At 67.5% G+C, this 16,201-nt stretch overlaps 1 protein-coding gene across 1 annotated transcript; it reads left to right on the top strand.

Annotated features, from left to right (window-relative positions):
- Nucleotides 1-3,070: 3,070 nt before the first annotated feature.
- Nucleotides 3,071-4,450, top strand: CRYBA4 (crystallin beta A4). Its single transcript, XM_026036702.1, has 5 exons — nucleotides 3,071-3,109; nucleotides 3,210-3,328; nucleotides 3,772-3,913; nucleotides 4,007-4,149; nucleotides 4,303-4,450. Exons 1-5 carry the CDS (start codon nucleotides 3,071-3,073, stop codon nucleotides 4,448-4,450), a joined length of 591 nt encoding a protein of 196 aa, XP_025892487.1.
- Nucleotides 4,451-16,201: the final 11,751 nt, after the last annotated feature.

Below are 16,201 nucleotides of genomic sequence, written 5' to 3'. Positions count from 1 at the left end.
TCAGGTCTGGAAAAGGCACCGAGCCGAGAGGTGAAACCGAGCCCCAGATGAGAGCCGGGGTGTTTGGGGCGCGGGCTGCTGCCTTGCGCGGGCACCGCTACCGCGCTGGCTCTCGGCCGCGGGTGCTCCCTGGCACGGGGATGCTCCCGGCCCTGGGCACTGCTGCCTGGATGGGGACACGGAGGGATCCCAGGTGCCAGCCCCGGTGCGCATGGTGCCAGGGGGAGGCGCCTCGCTGGATACCCAGCTCCACTGGCAGCTGCTGCCCCGAGAAGCGGGATGCAGGAACCCCATGTGATGCTCCCGCTGCTCCGCAGTGCAGCAGCACAGAGAGCCCTCGCGCTTCCCCTGCCCTGCAGCCCCAGCTCATGGAGCGGCACCTCCTGCCCTCCCGTCCCTGGCACCCGGTGGACTGGGCACCCATGGCGCGGTGCCCGGCAGGGCTCAGCACGGCCCCTTGCATGGGGCTCAGCACAGCCGTCGGCACGGGGCTCCGCACGGGGCCTGGCACGGTTGTGCCAAGGCTCAGCGGGGCTCGGCACGGCCCGTGGCACAGTCCGGGGGCTCTGTGCTCTTACCTGGGCAGCTGCTGCTTCTTGTTGGAGGGAGCGGGCTTGTGTTTGGGGGCACCGCGCGGCCCCCGCTTTATAGCCTGGCAAGGGCAGACCCCCCGGGCGGGCGCACAAAGGATGTGCTGGCTCATCGGCGCCCGCCGGCCGCGCAGTCATCACATCGTGCAAAGCGCGCAGCGAGCTGGAAGCCTCTGCCCGGCCCCGTGCCCAGCCCTGCGCGCAGCAATTCCTTTGTGCCGCCACAACAGAAGACCTGACGGTGCCGCTTTGCCGGCGGCGGCGGCGGCCCCGCGCGCGGACCCCCCGCCAGTGCATATATAGAGCCCCCGGCGCCCCGGGCAGCGCCGGCCGACCCGCCGCCCTCCTGCCCGCCCGCCCGCCCGCCGCCTGGCTCTGCTGCACGGCCCCCGGGCACGGCCCCCGGGCTGCCCCGTGCACAGCTCCCTCGGGCACATCCCCTTGGGCACAGCGTCCTTGGGCACAGCCCTCCCGTGCACAGCACCTTTGCGCACAGCTCTGCCATGCACAGCACCCCTGGGCACGGACCCTGGGCACAACACCATCGGGCACATCCCCCTGGGCACAGTTCCATGCACTTCCCATGCAGAGGCCCCTTCTGCACGGCCCCATGGGCTCCCCGTGCACCGTCCCCCATGCACATCTCCATGGGCTGCCCATGTAGGGCCCCCGGGCACAGCCCTCCCAAGGGCTGCCCTGGGCACCGTCCCTCTGCACACAGTCCCTCCTGACCAGCTCCACAGGCTGCAGCTCCTCAAGGCTTTGCAGTTGCAGGCATTTCCCCGCAGAGAGAGCCCCTGTGCAGCTCCATGCGCTGCAGGGCTCGGCTATGCGGGTGGCACTGCCCTCAGCAGGTCCCCAAATCATCCCCGTCCCCTGGCCCTGGCATCCTGGCCCTGCCAGCCTCGCTCTGCCCCTCGTCACCGCGCCAGCACCTGCCCCTTTGCTGCCCCGTCTCGCAGGGATCCGCAGCGCGGGGCGGCACCGAGCAGCAGCCCTGCAGCCCCCGGTGCCTCTGTGCACACACAGGTAGAACGTGAGGATGCAGCACCCAGTGCAATGGATGCATTTCCCAAATACGGAACAAAATGCATGTACTGATCCCTCCTGTCCCTGTGTTTTTATTGACCGCTCTGCTGTTCCCAGCGTGGCGTGGTGAGGAGCGATGCTGCTGCTCCTGCTGCTCCCAAGAATCCAGGCAAGCTGCCCTTCACGTCTTTGTGGCAGCCGGATGGTGCTTTACGATTCTCTTCCAATTTGCATGCATTTTCATGCTTGTTCAACATATTTCTATTTTAAGCTGCATTCACTTCTGCCTGGAGCCGGTGCCTCTCCAAGCGCTGCGCCTCGCCTGGCTCTTGGAGCATAAATCAGCACTCCTCCAACTGCTCCCATTTTCCTGGGAGAAATTTTCTGTTTTTCTATCTAAGCCCTCAGGTGCTTCCACACATGGGTGCCCTGGTGTGGGACCGAGCACTGGCTCTCCGCTGTGTCTGTGTCACCTGCACCTGCTCCATGCACCCGGGGTGTGCACCTGCTCTGTGCATCTGGGAGGTGCATGAGCTCTGGGAGGTGATCCCGGGATGTGCACGGGCTCCGGGATGTGCTGCTGGGATGTGCACGGACTCTGGGATGTGCTGCTGGGATGTGCACAGGCTCCGGGATGTGCTGCTGGGATGTGCACGGACTCTGGGATGTGCTCCCGGGATGTGCACAGGCTCCGGGATGTGCTCCCGGGATGTGCACAGGCTCCGGGATGTGATCCCGGGACGAGCTCCGGGGAGCGGCCGCGGTTCCCCGCTGCCCGGTGTTCCCGGCCGCCCCGCAGTGCCAGGGCCGCTCCGGGGTGCAGGGGCCCGGCCGGGGCTGCCGCAGCCCGGGGCCGCGCGGCGCTGCGGGGCCGGCCCGCCCCGCGTGCTGAGCCAGGCGTTTCCCTAATGCCGCCGGCTCCCTGCCCGCGGGCTATAAAAGCCGGCGGCGGCTGCGGGCCAGGTTAGCTCCCGGCCGGCAGCGCTACCCCAGGTAAGAGCGGGGCCGGCACCACGCGCCACGCGCGGGCGCAGGGACTGGCGTGGCCAGAGGTGCCGAGGGGCGCAGGACGCTGCTCCAGGGCTCCCACAGGGAGGCCGAGGGGGGACGGGCGGTGTTGGGCTCCATGCATGCACAGCTGTCCCGAGGCAGCGCCGAGGCCTGAGTGTGCAGTGGGTATCACAGCAGCAGTGTGCAGCATTCATCATGCTGCATATTGCATGCACACGGCAGCGTGCAACATGCACTGTGTATGCGCAGCATGCAGCGTGCAGCACACAGCAGTGTGCAGCATGCAGCGTGCAGCACACAGCAGTGTGCAGCATGCATGTGCAGCACGCAGCGTGCAGCACACAGCAGCATGCTGCACACAGCCGCATGCAGCTTGCACCACCACGCAGGGCTGTGGTTTACAGAGCTGTTGTCCTGCAGCCTCCGCAGGCAGAGCCACAATGAGCCAGCACGGCAGGACAGCCTCCGGGCTCTGGAAGGTAGAGGCCGGAGCCACAGTGTTCCTTGGGCCCGGGGCGGCTCTGCAGGGCCCGGAGCCGCGGGCACCACGGACATCCTCAGCGCGGGCTCCCTCCGCAGATGGTGGTGTGGGACGAGCCGTCCTTCCAGGGCAGGAAACGGGAGTTCACGGCTGCCTGCGACAGCACCGCCGAGTGCGGCTTCAGCACCGTGCGCTCCTTCAAGATCGAGAGCGGGGCGTGAGTGCAGGGCCGCCTGCTGGCCCCACGGCATGGGGGCCCAGAGGGGCCCACGGCAGGGCAGGGGTGCCCCAGGCCTGGGGGCTGCCTCCTGGGAGGAGTGTGGGGCAGAGGGCAGGGGCTGGGGAGCGCCCGTGGCAGTCATCGCTGCACCATGATGTGCTGCGCCGCAGCGTGCCATAGTGCGCTGCAACACACAGTGCTGCATCGCGCTGTGCTGCACCACAGCACGCCATACTGCACTGCACCATGCAATGCTGCACTGTGCCGTGCAGCGCCACACAGCACTACTATATGCCGTGCGGCGCCATGCAGTGCTGCACCGCACCGTGCTGTGCTGCACTGTACTTGCTGCACCCTGCTGCACTGCATCATTCCATGCTGCACTGCACTGCATCATTCCATGCTACGCTCTGCCACGCTGAGCCTCGCTCTGCCTGCAGCTGGGCAGGCTTCGAGCACAGCGGCTTCCAGGGGCAGCAGTTCGTGCTGGAGCGCGGCGAGTACCCGTGCTGGGAAGCGTGGAGCGGCAGCAACGCCTACCACGTGCCCAGGATGGGCTCGTTCCGGCCCATCGCCTGCGCCGTGAGTAGCAGCGCGGGGGAAGCCGGGCGGGCGCGGGGCCCCGGGGCGCGGGGCGGGCGCCGGTGCCAGGCCGCTCTGCCCGCCGTGCCGCAGGACCGCCGCGAGAGCCGCCTGGCGCTCTTCGAGCACGAGAACTTCCTGGGGCGCAAAGGGGAGCTGCGCGACGACTGCCCCTCGCTGCCCGCGCTGGGCTGGGCCGGCAGCGCCGTCGGATCCTTCCTCGTCCGCTCGGGCGCGTGAGTACCTGGCAGGGGGTGGCATGGCCCGGCCTGGCTGGCTCGGTCTAGCACGGCTCGGCACGGAATGGCACGGCATGGCCTGGCCTGGCACGGCACGGTCTGGCCTGGCCGAGCCCAGCACGCGCAGTGCTGTGCCGCTCTCCTCCGCAGCTGGGTGGGCTCGCAGTACCCCGGCTACCGCGGCTTCCAGTACATCCTGGAGAGCGACAGCCACGCGGGGCGGTACCCGCACGTGCGGCACTGGGGCTCGCACGCGCAGACGGGGCAGATCCAGTCCCTCCGCAGGGTGCAGCACTGAGCGCGCGGCGCCGCTCCGGCCCTCGTGCCGCCCCGGGCGCCGCGTGCCCCGCGCGGCCGCGCGCCTCAATAAAGCTTTGGTGCCCAAGGCGGCAGGCTCGGCCTCGCAGCGCGCGGTGAGGCCGGCACGGCGCCCATGCAACCACAGCAGGGCTGAGGAGGACCCCGTGTGGCCACGGCCGTGTGGCTCCTGCTCAAGCCGTGGAAACACTGCAGCGGCCTCAGGCTGCAGCTGCACCCCACTGTGCCCTTGCACACCCGTGCACAGCCCTGCACCCTTGCACACCCATGCACCCTTGTGCACACCCCTGCAGACATCCCCAGCGTGCCCTCCTGCACCCCTGCATCCCCATGTGTATCACTGCAGCCATGCCCACCCGTGTGCCCCATGCACATCCCCATAGCCATGCACCCCGAGAGCACCCATAGACCCATGCACGCCCATGCAGCCAATGCATCCATGTGCAGCCCCACATGCTGCGGTGCCACGGGAGCAGGGCAGTGGCCATGGGGTCTCCATCAGCACCGTGGGAGGGCTGGGGGAACGTGGAGCTATTGGAGCCTCTTGATCAAACCGTCCTCCTCAGCTCGTGAGAAAATGGCGATAACTGAAGCTGGCAATGTGGCAGGAAAGGAGCGGTCTGGGCAGGATTCTCATTGCAGAGGCACTCTGGAGAAATAGGCGTCATTTAAATATCCATTGCTGACATTTCCAGGAGGACACCAGGGGGACAAGGCTGTTCCCAGGGAGGGAGCCTCCTTGCAGGGATGGAGGATTAAAAACACGGACAAGAAGCGGGGACAGCAGGTGCTGGTGGCGGCTGCCCCAGCAGCGGCTCCTGGCCCGGCACTGGGGGAGCTGCCGTTTGGTCCCGTCCTGGCCGGGTCCCGTGTCCCCCCCGCCAGCAGCGCTGCCCGCCGCGCGTGCAGGAGCCCCGAGCGGGGGCCACGGGGCCGCAGCGCCGCTAGCCCCTCTGCCCCCTCACGCAGCCCCTTCCCTCTCCCGCCATCCCCAAGGCCTCCGTCCCGCTGCCGCTGCCCACACGGTCCCTCTGCCCCGGTCCCCGCGGGCAGCCGGTGGCGCGGGCGGCAGGTGGGTAACGGCGGCGCCGGCAGCACCTGCCTCGCAGGGCACCCCGTGCCGCAGATGGGCCCATTATTCCCGGCTCCTCTTTCATCCCTGCGCCACTCATCACCCGGGAGACGTTAATGCCGCGGGCAGCACTAATTGCGGTGACCCGCTCCGCGGCAGCGCCCGTGTCCCCAGGGGCGGGGGGCGGCAGGGGGGCGCAGGGAGCGGCGGGGGCCGCAGCGGGGCCGCGCCGGGGGCCGGGCCGGCGGGAGGAGCCTGCGCGGGCGCTGCCGGCACCGGCGCTGCCGGCTGCAGAGCTGCAGCACCGCCGAGCCCGCGGCGGCACGGCCACAGGCCACCGCGGCCACCGCGGCCCTGCGGGGGCCACCACGTCCCGGCGCTGCCAGCCCCCTGCCTGGTAAGCTCGCGCTCGCTCGTGCTTCGTCCGGCCGCTCGCTTGGGCCGCAGCAGGGAGGAGGAGGAGGGTGAGGGTGGCACCAACTCGTGGAGCATTGAGGCCGCCGGCCATCCACCCGCTCCCGTCTCCTCACCCCTTGCACCCCAACGGTGTTTTCTGTGTTTAACTGGCTGGCACGCGGGTGTCACCAGCTGCCTGGGTCCAGGGCGGTTCTGTGGCCTCCTCGCTCTCGGCACGAGTGGCTCCAGTTCCCTGCGCCCTTCCTGGCCACCCTGAGGGAGCCCTGGCCCCATGGTCCCCAATAGCCACTGCACCTGCCCTGCATGCCCCTATTAACCAAAGCACCCACCCCATGGTCCCCATTAACCACTGCACCAGCCCTGCAGCCCCCGTTACTGATGCACCGCTCATCTGTGTTTTCCTTGCAGGAACCTCACCCAGGATAGGGCTGCAGACAGGTAAATGGATCCTTGCCTCCTTCTCGGTGCTCCCGGAAGGACGTTTAGCCCAAATGCTGCTTTACTTCTTTCTTCTTCCTTGCCCACCCTGTCTTTCCTGCCCGCTTGGTGATCTTAGGTAGGGGATTCAGTGGCTACAGCCCCCGCCCCGCGGCGCTTCCTCCCAGCTGCTCTCCCTGCAAAGGGTTAACCCGGCAGCACCGACCACCCTGCAGCTCCGGAGCCATTTTCTCTGCACCGGCTCTTGCCTGTGCGAATACACCCCAGCCTGGGAGCCCAGACACCATGAGCTTGTTTTCCAGCAGCCCTCGCGATCCGGGGCCTCTGTGCGTGGCGGCGCTGCGCAGGGCTCGGCAGGGGCAGAGCCAGGGGTGCAGCGAGCGCTGCGGACAAAGGGCGGCTCCGCTCGGCCGCTCCGGCGGCAGCGCCGGCCCCGCGCGCTCCGGGATGCCCGGACACCCAGAGGCACAAACCGGGGCTCATACGCCCATCCGTGCCGGAGCCCTGCCCGTCCCCGCTTCCCGCTCCGGGGTCGGATGCGAGCCTGGGGGGCTCCCCAGCTGCTCCGTGCCGGGACGTGCCGTGCGTGCCGATGCCACCGAGGCTGCGCGCCCCACGGCAGCGAGCGCCCCGGCAGCAGCTCCGCGGGGCACAGAGTGAGGGTCGGGGTACCCGCTGCCCTGCGGAGGGGTTTTGTCCCCTGCCTCGTCCCCGCGACGCGCTTCATTGTCGACCCAACGGGGAAGATGTGGGCGCAGCCACGTGGGCGGCGCGGAGCCGCCTGTGCTGGCACTGGCACCGCCCGGGCACAGCCCGGGGGGGAAGCTGCTTCCCACCCTGCCTTTCCCACCCTGCCTTTCCCACCCTGCTCTTCCCGCCGTGCCGATGGCGCCCGCGTTGCTGCCGCCGCACCCCGCGCAGGGCCCAGGCGCCCGCGCAGCGCCTGCTCTCGCAGGGGCCGCGTGCGGGGCTGCTGGTGGGGAGAGCTGGCCCGCTCCGTGCCGCGCGCACGGGCTGCGGTAGGTTGAACTCACACGGAGCTCGCACAGGGCTCACATGGAGCTCGCGGCTCCTCCTGGGCAGCTGTCGCATGAGAACGTGCTGACTGCTGCCTGCTGCCCCTAGACGGAGCCGTGACTCTGGCAGCGATGGTGGCGCGCGGCCAGGCCAGCTCTGCTCCAAGCGCTGGCCTGGGCACAGCAGGATGCGACTGCAGCGGTGGGCAGGGGCTGGAGCGCTGCAGAGCCGGGCGGCCCCGTGGGTGCAGGGCCCGTGGGTGCCGGCCAGGACATCCGCCCTCGTCCCCCTGCTGCCACCCCACAGCTCCCAGCAAGGGCCCCGCAGGAGGGGACAGCGCAGGGACGCGGGAGGTTTTGCCCAAGCCCCGCACGGGCCGAGGCTGCCAGTGCACGGTGCCGCGTGTCCTTCCCTCTTGCTGGGCTGCCTGTTTTCTTTTGCAGCTGCCCCGACTGACCTGAGGTCTGCTCACACAGCCCCGGTGTGGCCTCCACGGAGGAGCAGCCAGACTAGAAGGGGGGCACCTGGGTACTGCTGACATCAGGTAGGACCCTGGCATGAGGGGAACGGGGGGCTCCGGGTGACAGCCGGGATTCGGAGCAGGGGCCGCAGCATCCCCGAGCTCTCCCTGCTCCTCTGCACCCAGTGTTTGATCCCACTCCCAGCGCGGCTCCTCTCCTCACCCTGCGTCCCCTGCTCTGCCCGCGCGTGGGGAAGGTGCCGAGAGCCCCAGGGCTGGGGTGGGCAGAGCCGCTGCGTCCCCCCGGGCTCTCACGGCCTCTCTCTGTCCCACAGAGCCGCCGGCGCTGCCCCGCGGAGCCGGGCGGCCGCAGCCGCCACCTCGGACACGGGCGGTGAAGCCGGGCGGCCCCGGAGCAGCCCGGCACGGGCTCGAGCTGCGGGCACGAGCGGCGAGCCCAGCGCGGTGCCGCCGCAGGACGCGTGTCGGCACGTGCAGGGCGCCCGGGCAGCCGCCCTGCCCGGCGGCACCGCAGCGGGCGCAGAGCTGCGGGGACGGGCAGAGTGGCCGAGCGCCGCGGCATGGACAGGGGCTCTTCCCACGTCCACGCCACCCAGCCCGTGCGGATGCAGGACGCAGGCTTTGCTCTGCTCCGCTGCTCCCCGGCTCCTCTCAGGGCTTTCCCAGGGATGCGGTAGCCAGAGCGCAGGCAGCCCCAGGCCGCCCCTGCCCAGCCTGGGCCCCTGCTCGCCTATTCCGCCCTGCCTGTCTGCAAAGCCTGGGTGCTTCTCCCACCCGGGGCTGTGGTGATGGCCGCCCCGCTGGGTAGGGTGACCCGGGGCCTTCATCCTGAGCACGGCGAGCGGCTGGAGCGCAGCGACCTGCGGGCCCCGCGGCAAGGCCGGCAGCGTGCTGGGGCGGGCGCCTTGCGGGAGCTACGGCCTGCGGTGCCAGGTGGAGAAACAGCCTGGCGGGAAGGGACACGGGCGGCGAGGCAGGGGCACGGATTCCCCGGGAGCCCCTGCCCAGCCCTGCAGCACGTCCCTGGCGCGGGGCAGCACCGGCCGCTTCCTGCCGCCGAGCAGCAGACCAGCCGCGCGCTCGCTAGCTGGGACCGTCGTCCCCGGCACGTCTGCCCCCGCAGCGGCCTCGGCCTGCTCCGACAACACGGGGGCCTCCCCTCTCCACCCGCTCCTGTTCCGAGGCGGCGGGAGCTCGGCAGGGGTGCAGGGCAGACGTGTCCCCAGCAGCCCTGCTCCTGCAGAGCTGCCCTTGGCTGCTCCTGGCGCTGCCTGCTCGGGTGTCACGGCGCTCGAGCGGTGCTCGCCCATCCCCTGTCCCTGCTCCTGGCAGCTTGCTCGGGGTCCCTAGCGCTGGAGCCTTGCAAAGCTGAGCTGAGGTCAGGGCGCTGCCCGGTGCTCTCCTCATGGACTGGGAGCATGGGAACGCTCTGCTCCAGGGGTCTTGTGCCTTAGGAACGCAGGTGGTAGGAGTGATTCGACTGAGGTAATGTGCTTCCTCATGCAGGTGAAATAGTCTACTAACCCCTTCCCAAATCTTGACCCAGCAGCAAAGCCCCCCAGTGCCTCCTAGTACCGAACGCTGCGAGTGCAGCAGCCTGAACCGGGAAGCTCTTCCTCCTCTTCCTCCCGGGCTAACACTGGGATCCATCCGTGCATGCGTGTCCCGCTCCGTTATTAACGCACTAACCCCGCGAGGAGCCTCCGGGCACTCCTGCTCGCGATGCCGCCACGCTCAGCAACTCGCCCGTGAATGAACTAACCAACTAACCGCCTCTAACGCATGCTCTACTAACCAGTCTCGTTTCACTTCCTACTAACCGGTGGCAGCAAATAGTGTCTTTAAAGGGGAACGGAAAAGCTGGGTAAGTAGCGGCACCAAGGCAGCCTCGGCGGCGGCAGCACCGCGGGCAGAGCGGCGCGGCGCCGAGCGCCTCCGGCCAGGCTGAGCCGCGCTCTGCGCGGGGGGTCTGCCGCCGGCGAGGGGTCCTGGGACGCTGTTAGCAGCAGAAGCTTTTCGGTTCCTTTTTAAGCCAGTAGATCTCTCTCCGTTACTAACCCGCTCCTCAACTGAATTAAACTAATCTTTGCCGCTTTTCTCCTCATTTACCTCCTGTGTGTTCTACAAGACGGATTATGCCATGCTTCTGTTTACTAACCACCTGTACTAACTTGCCTTACTTGTTTCTCGTTGCTACTAACCAGAACTCTTTGCACCTTAACTGTCCGATGCCATTCACCACGACAAATGAACAAACGGCCCCCGCGGCACTCGAGGTGCTCTGATTTGCAGTGCTGCCGACCCCGCCACCCCCCTTTAAGTGCAGAGAAAAGGAAGAGGCACCAGGAGCGAGTAGGGGGGGAGCTTTGAAAATTTCCCTATTGGTTTTCAGAGAAATTTCCAGAGGCCAAAAGAGGCCAAAGTGCTGAGCGGAGGAAGGATAACGTGGGAGCTGCTGTGTCCCCGGGAAGGGTGGTCGCTGCCGTGAGGGCGCAGCCAGCCTGCTCAGGGCACAAAAAGCGGCCGCGTTTCCCGCAGCCCTCCGGCCAGGGCCGCGCTGGGAATGTCACTGGGAACGGGCCATGGCGTTGGGAAGGGCCTCGCTGCCCCGTTCCTCGCGGGCTCCACGGCGGACGCAGCGCTCACAGACTCGCCGCTCTCCTCGTCTCGCCTCTTCACGGCGTGACCTTGATGCGCGTGGAGAGCCAGCGCCAGGGGCGCGACGCCGACTAAGTGCAGGGTGCCCAGGGCACAGCTAACCGTGCGGTTGGTACTTGCGGAGTTGTTGGCACCGAGGGGCGGTGGATGCTGCTGTGCCAGCCCAGGGGCGCTCTGCTCTCAGCCTGTCTGATGGAGTTAGGATGCTGCGAATGCCAGCCTCGTCTTGAGGCCTTGCTTTTGCTTTCTGTCAGTCTCAGATTTAGGTTAAACTTCCCCTGTATTTACAATGATTCTGCTGGGGTTAGGTCAGATCCCGCAGCTTTATCTGCACTGCTTTAGCATGCAAACTGAGCTACCTGGTTAAACACCATCACCATTAAGTGTTGGCTTCTAACCACAGCACTGCTGAGATTACTAACAGGACCAAACTAACCCTTGCATGCCAGGAGAAGGATGGCGCTCTGTGTTTCTAACCGCACTTCGGTCCCCAGGACGCAGGCCCGGCTCGTGAGGACACGCAGAGCGCGGCGGCCGGTGTGCGACACCCCCGTGCGCCCGGCGCTCTGCCGCCGGTGTCCGTCCGGAGACGGCCCCGCTCCTCCGCACCGCGGGACGCCAGGGAAACGCTCTGCTCCGGCCGCCGGGCAGGGCCCGGGGGCTCCTCTCCGTCGGCAGGGCGCTCCGCAGGGCCGGGGGTGGATCCGCCTGCACCCAGGCCCAGCTGCTCCCTCCTTCTCTGTCCTCCTTCCCTTTCGCTCTGCTAACTAACCCTGCTGCAAGGACCTCCTGCCCGCACCCGTGTCCCTGGCTGCCTCCAGGCTGACCTGCCTTGGGTGGGAACGTGCAGATGAGCGAGGCCCGCAGCTGGAGTGTCTCAGTCTCTGCTCGCGTTAACCACCGCAGCCCCTTCCTTCCAGTCCCGTGCTCGGAGGGGTCTTGCCGCGGCTCTCTCCTCTAACCTCGCTGCCTCCTTTCCATTAACAGCTCAGCCTGCACCCGGCGGTGGGAATTGGCACCTGGCACTGCTCAGGAGCCCCGGCCCTGCTAACCTCGCCATAGGAGCCACCAAGCAGCCCTCCCTCCCCTCAGCAAGGCCAGGGTGGGAGGAATTTGGGGCTGATGCTCGTGCGCTCACGTGAGGACGGTGCCCGTGCCTGCGGCGGCCCCGGGAGGGGAGGTGCTGCGGGCAGGGATGTGGTCGGGCACAGGGCAGCAGCGGGGATGGAGCAGTGGGCAGGAGCAGCAGCCCCATCCATTCCCGCGAGGGCATCCGCAGCGCCAGCGGGAGCAGGCGGCCCCACTGCAACCATGGGCGTACAGAGCCCTTCATCTCCAGACGGGCTTCCAGCTCCACAGGGAGGCAGCAGTGCCCTGGCCAGCCTGTCCCTGTCACCTACCCCAGGAGCAGTGAGGGGACCTGCCTCGGCCAGCCCAAAGGGCAGGGCTTGAGGGCACAGGAATCTGCTCCTGTGTCGGCATCGCTTCCCTCCTGTCCCCGACTCCGGATTGCCCTGTGTGTGGGCACAGAGCGGCCTGGCAGTGCTCGTGGGCTGCCCGGCTGCTGCAGAGCCCCTGGGCCCACCCCGGGGTGCCCCGATGGCACAGGGCTCCGCGCGGGGCTGCTGGCAGCGCCCGCTCTGCTGTAACCTCTGCTGTGAACACGCGAGTGCGAAACGCCCCTGGTCTGTGTGTGTGTGTGGGGCAGGTGATGGGGCCGGTGCCAGGCGCAGGGTCTCGGCGGGGACATGGGGCTGGGGCGGGCGCTGGGGGGTTCTGGGCAGCCCCACGCCGAGGGGCAGCTCTCGCCGAGGCTGGGGAGCAGCGGGGGGCAGAAGTGGTGCTGCCACGCGGGATCCCTCGCGTCACGGGGTTCGTCCTGCACCAGCCGGGCGCGGGGCCGCGGGGCCGGGGCCGGTTTCACCTCCCGGGCGCCGGCGACACGAGCGGGGAGGGGAGCAGGGACCGAGACCGCGGCCGCCGCCTCCCGCCGGGCTCCGTTCTGGGGCTTTTGGGGCGCAGAGCCCCCAGGCGGGGGGTGTCGAGGCCGAGCACGAAGGGCCCCGTGTCGCGCGGGGCTCGGGGCGAGGGCAGCGGGCGAGCAGGGGGTCGCGCAGCCCGCCCCGCTCCGGCAGGACCCGGGCCGGGGGCCCGGCGAGGCGGCAGCAGATGGAGCTCGTGCTCCAGGAAAGGCCGGCCCGGCCCGGCCGCCTGCCCCCGGCCCGGGCTGCTCCCCCTGGGCTGCGCCCCCGGCCCGCTCCGATCCAGCCGCCTGCCCCCGGCCCGGGCTGCTCCCCCTGGGCTGCGCCCCCGGCCCGCTCCGATCCAGCCGCCTGCCCCCGGCCCGGGCTGCTCCTTCGGCCCCGTCCAACCCGGTCCGGTCCGACCCAGGCGGCTCCCCCCGAGCAGCTCCCCGCTGCAGAGCTCGCTGCACCCCGCGCCCCGCCCGGCGCCCCCAAACCCGCACAAGCGGCACGCGGATTCCCCGTGTCCTCGCTCCTGGCTCCAGTCCCGCGGCTCTTCCCGCTCCGAGCGCCGCCAGGGACCGCGCGCAGACCTCACCGGCACGAGGCTCACACACAACCCTCTAACCACCCCTCATTAACGAGGGGCAGGAGGTGCTAATTAAAATCACGGCGTCCCCACCCACTCGTCCCCCCCGACGCGATTCGCCCCTGGCCGCCCCTCGTGGGCACAGCCGGTCCCGCAGGGCTGGTGCTCCGCACGTGCGGGCGGACGAGGCAGCAGAAGGAGCGCGACCACAGCCACGTCCCCGTGTCCCCACGTCCCCGTGTCCCCACGTCTTTGTGTCCCCCAGCAGGGCTGCTGGGTCCCGCGTCCCGCCAGCCTCGCTGTGCGCGCTTGTCCTCCAGATGGTTATGACTATTTCATATCTTGCAGCAACGGAGCTGAAAGCCATATGTGAAATAATGAATAAAGCTACAGCTTAAGGCAGGAGTTCCCTGGCACAGCTTGGAGCAATTAAAATATCAGTTACAAACTTCCGTGCGTGCAGAGCTGCCATCCTTTCTCCTCCTACCTTTGTGCAGCAAGACGGCGGCTGTGACTTGCTTAACCACAATAAATATTTAATTCCCGCCTGGGGGAGTGTGCGGGGGGAGCCCGTGCGCGGGGCCGGAGCGGTGCCCGTGCGCGCCCTGGGCAGGGGGTGCCCGGCTCTGCCACGCCACAGCCGCGCACTCAGGATCCCAGCGCTCTCAAGGCGATCCAGCCCATAATTAGATGCTAACTGCGTTTTCTCTAAGTTGGGTGAGGGAAGGTCAGCAAGGTAGGACTGGAGTCAGCTTATTGTTATTATCAATCAATAACCTATTTATTTTCCAACACTCCTATTAACCCCGGCGAGCCACTCGCCGCCTCCGTCTGAAAGGGTAGCGCAGCCGCCTTGCTGAGTGGACAACTCTGATTGAAAACGCGGCACTGCCCTGACCCCAGAGGCAGAATCCAATTAAAATCATTTTCATTTGTAGATTAATATTTTTTAGCATGTTCTACATTCCCTGCTTCAGCGTTTCGCCCAGGCAATGCTGCCTCATTACACAAGCCGCCCCTATCGATAGTGTCATGGGAAAATAATTACAATTAATTAGGCGCCAAGACAATGGCATTGTCCTCAGGGGGAGGGGGGAGACAAAGTGCCTGGAGCCATTGCACCATTTTCCCAGGTCCCGCAGCGCCATCCTCATCCTCGTCTTCACCCGGCTGGCCCCTCCTGGCCGGGTGCATCCTGGCATTCCCGCCGAGGCGGAGCGGAGCTGCGTCGGGGCACAAGGTGCTGCCGTAATTGGGTGATGAAGCTCGCCCTTAATGTAAAGTCCATTATTAATAACGTGACTTTGATAATAAAAAGATTAAGCTGGGGTTTACGGCAGGCTGCTGCCCGCGCGCAGCCGCCCCGCTCGCTATTCCTGGCGCGCTCGTTAGCCCCGCGCGCCCGCTCCGCTCCCCTCTCCTCAGCTGCTTAGCTCGCTCGCTGATTACCAACATCAAATTAACTCTGCAGAACGGATCTAATAAGCTTCCCGGTGGCTTCAAACCTCCTTGAAAATTGCTCTGATGTCTCCATGGGGCCCTATTAAAAAAAAACCTTCCCCTGTGACTACTGCGCTCTTTTGGCGAGCAATGCAGCAGGCTGGTGGCACCAGGGCCCTGCAGCTGCCTGCTCACTTGTGTGCCTGCATCCTCACACAACCGGTGCCTGGTGTGCAGTGCAGGGTGTGCGGTGCACAATGCAGGTGAGCTCGGTGCTGTGCACAATGGGGCGATGCAGGGTGTGCAATGCTTGGTGCACGGTGTGCAGTGCACAGCGCAAGGTGCAGGTGAGCTCGGTGTCGTGCACAACGGGGCGATGCAGGGTGTGCAATGCTTGGTGCACGGTGTGCAGTGCACAGCGCAAGGTGCAGGTGAGCTCGGTGTCGTGCACAACGGGGCGATGCATGGCATGCAGTGCACAGTGCAGGGTGTGCGGTGCAGGTGAGCTCGGTGTCATGCACAACGGCGCGATGCACGGCATACAGTGCATGGTGCAGGGTGTGCATCGCACAGCGCAGGTGAGCTCGGTGCCCTGCACAACAGGTTGATGCCCCCGGCAGCTGCTCGCATCGCCGTGGCGGGGGGGTCTCCCCCACAATCAGCCCTGATCAACACCGCGGTGCTGCCGGCCGGCGCGGGGTGCCTCCCGTGAAGGAACGTTGTGCCCAGCGCCCGCCATGCCACCATCGCCATGGCAACGCCGCCCGCAAGCACGGAGCCGGGATGCGGCTGGCGCCGGGAAACGACAGCGACAGCCCCTGGCCCCTCGGGGAGGGGCTGCGCGCTCCATGTGGGGGGTCCTGGTCCCGCGGGGCCACGACGCTGCCCGGGATGCTGCAGCGTTTGGGACACAGCGGTGCCCGGGAGGCTCCCGGGGTGCTGCACAGCCCAGGGTGGTGCAGGCTCTGGGATGCTGCACCAGCCAGGACACGGTGGTGCCCGGGATGCTGCACGGGGTGTGCAACGCGCACAGCGTGCGCAACGCGCACAGCGTGCCAGGTTTGCGGCGTGCAAGGCGTGCGAGGTGCAGGCCCGCAGCAGCGCAGCACTGCAGGCTCCACAGCCCCTCCGGCACCCAGGGCTACAAATCCCTGTGCCCAGCACGTATTTCCTGCGCGCGGGCAGGGGCCTCTCGCAGCGCGGCAGATTTAGCGGGCAGCACGCGCAGGATTTGTGAGCCGGGCGCCGGCTTCAGCGGGGACGGAGCCGCGGGGTCGGGATTCACCCCAGACCCCCCAGGAGGCGGCCCTGGCTCCGAACCCGGAGCAGGGAGAGGCCCCGCTGCTCCAGGCCCCATGCACCCACCGCTCCCTCTGCCCCTCTGATCCTGCCCCGTCCCAGGTTAATAACGAGTCTTTTTGGGTTTCCAGCCAACTTTCCCCCAGAAAATATTTATATCGCGCTCCCTTTTCTCTTTCTTTTCAATTACCGCCGTGTCTGATCACCTCCCCAGCGCTCCCCTCTTTAGCCATAAACACAGTTCCTATTATCTTTCCTCTTTCAGTGTATTCGCCCTTTGATTTAAGCTGCCTTTTCTCCCGGTTTCATCAGTCCTGGGCCCCTGCTGCTGTATATCTCCCTGCTTATCTACTTGC

The sequence above is a fragment of the Nothoprocta perdicaria genome, unplaced genomic scaffold (assembly GCF_003342845.1).
Source record: "Nothoprocta perdicaria isolate Ctin4 unplaced genomic scaffold, notPer1 scaffold_185, whole genome shotgun sequence".
NCBI lineage: Eukaryota > Metazoa > Chordata > Aves > Tinamiformes > Tinamidae > Nothoprocta > Nothoprocta perdicaria.
Note: the sequence above shows the minus strand (reverse complement) of the source record. Positions and strands in the feature narration are given on the sequence as shown.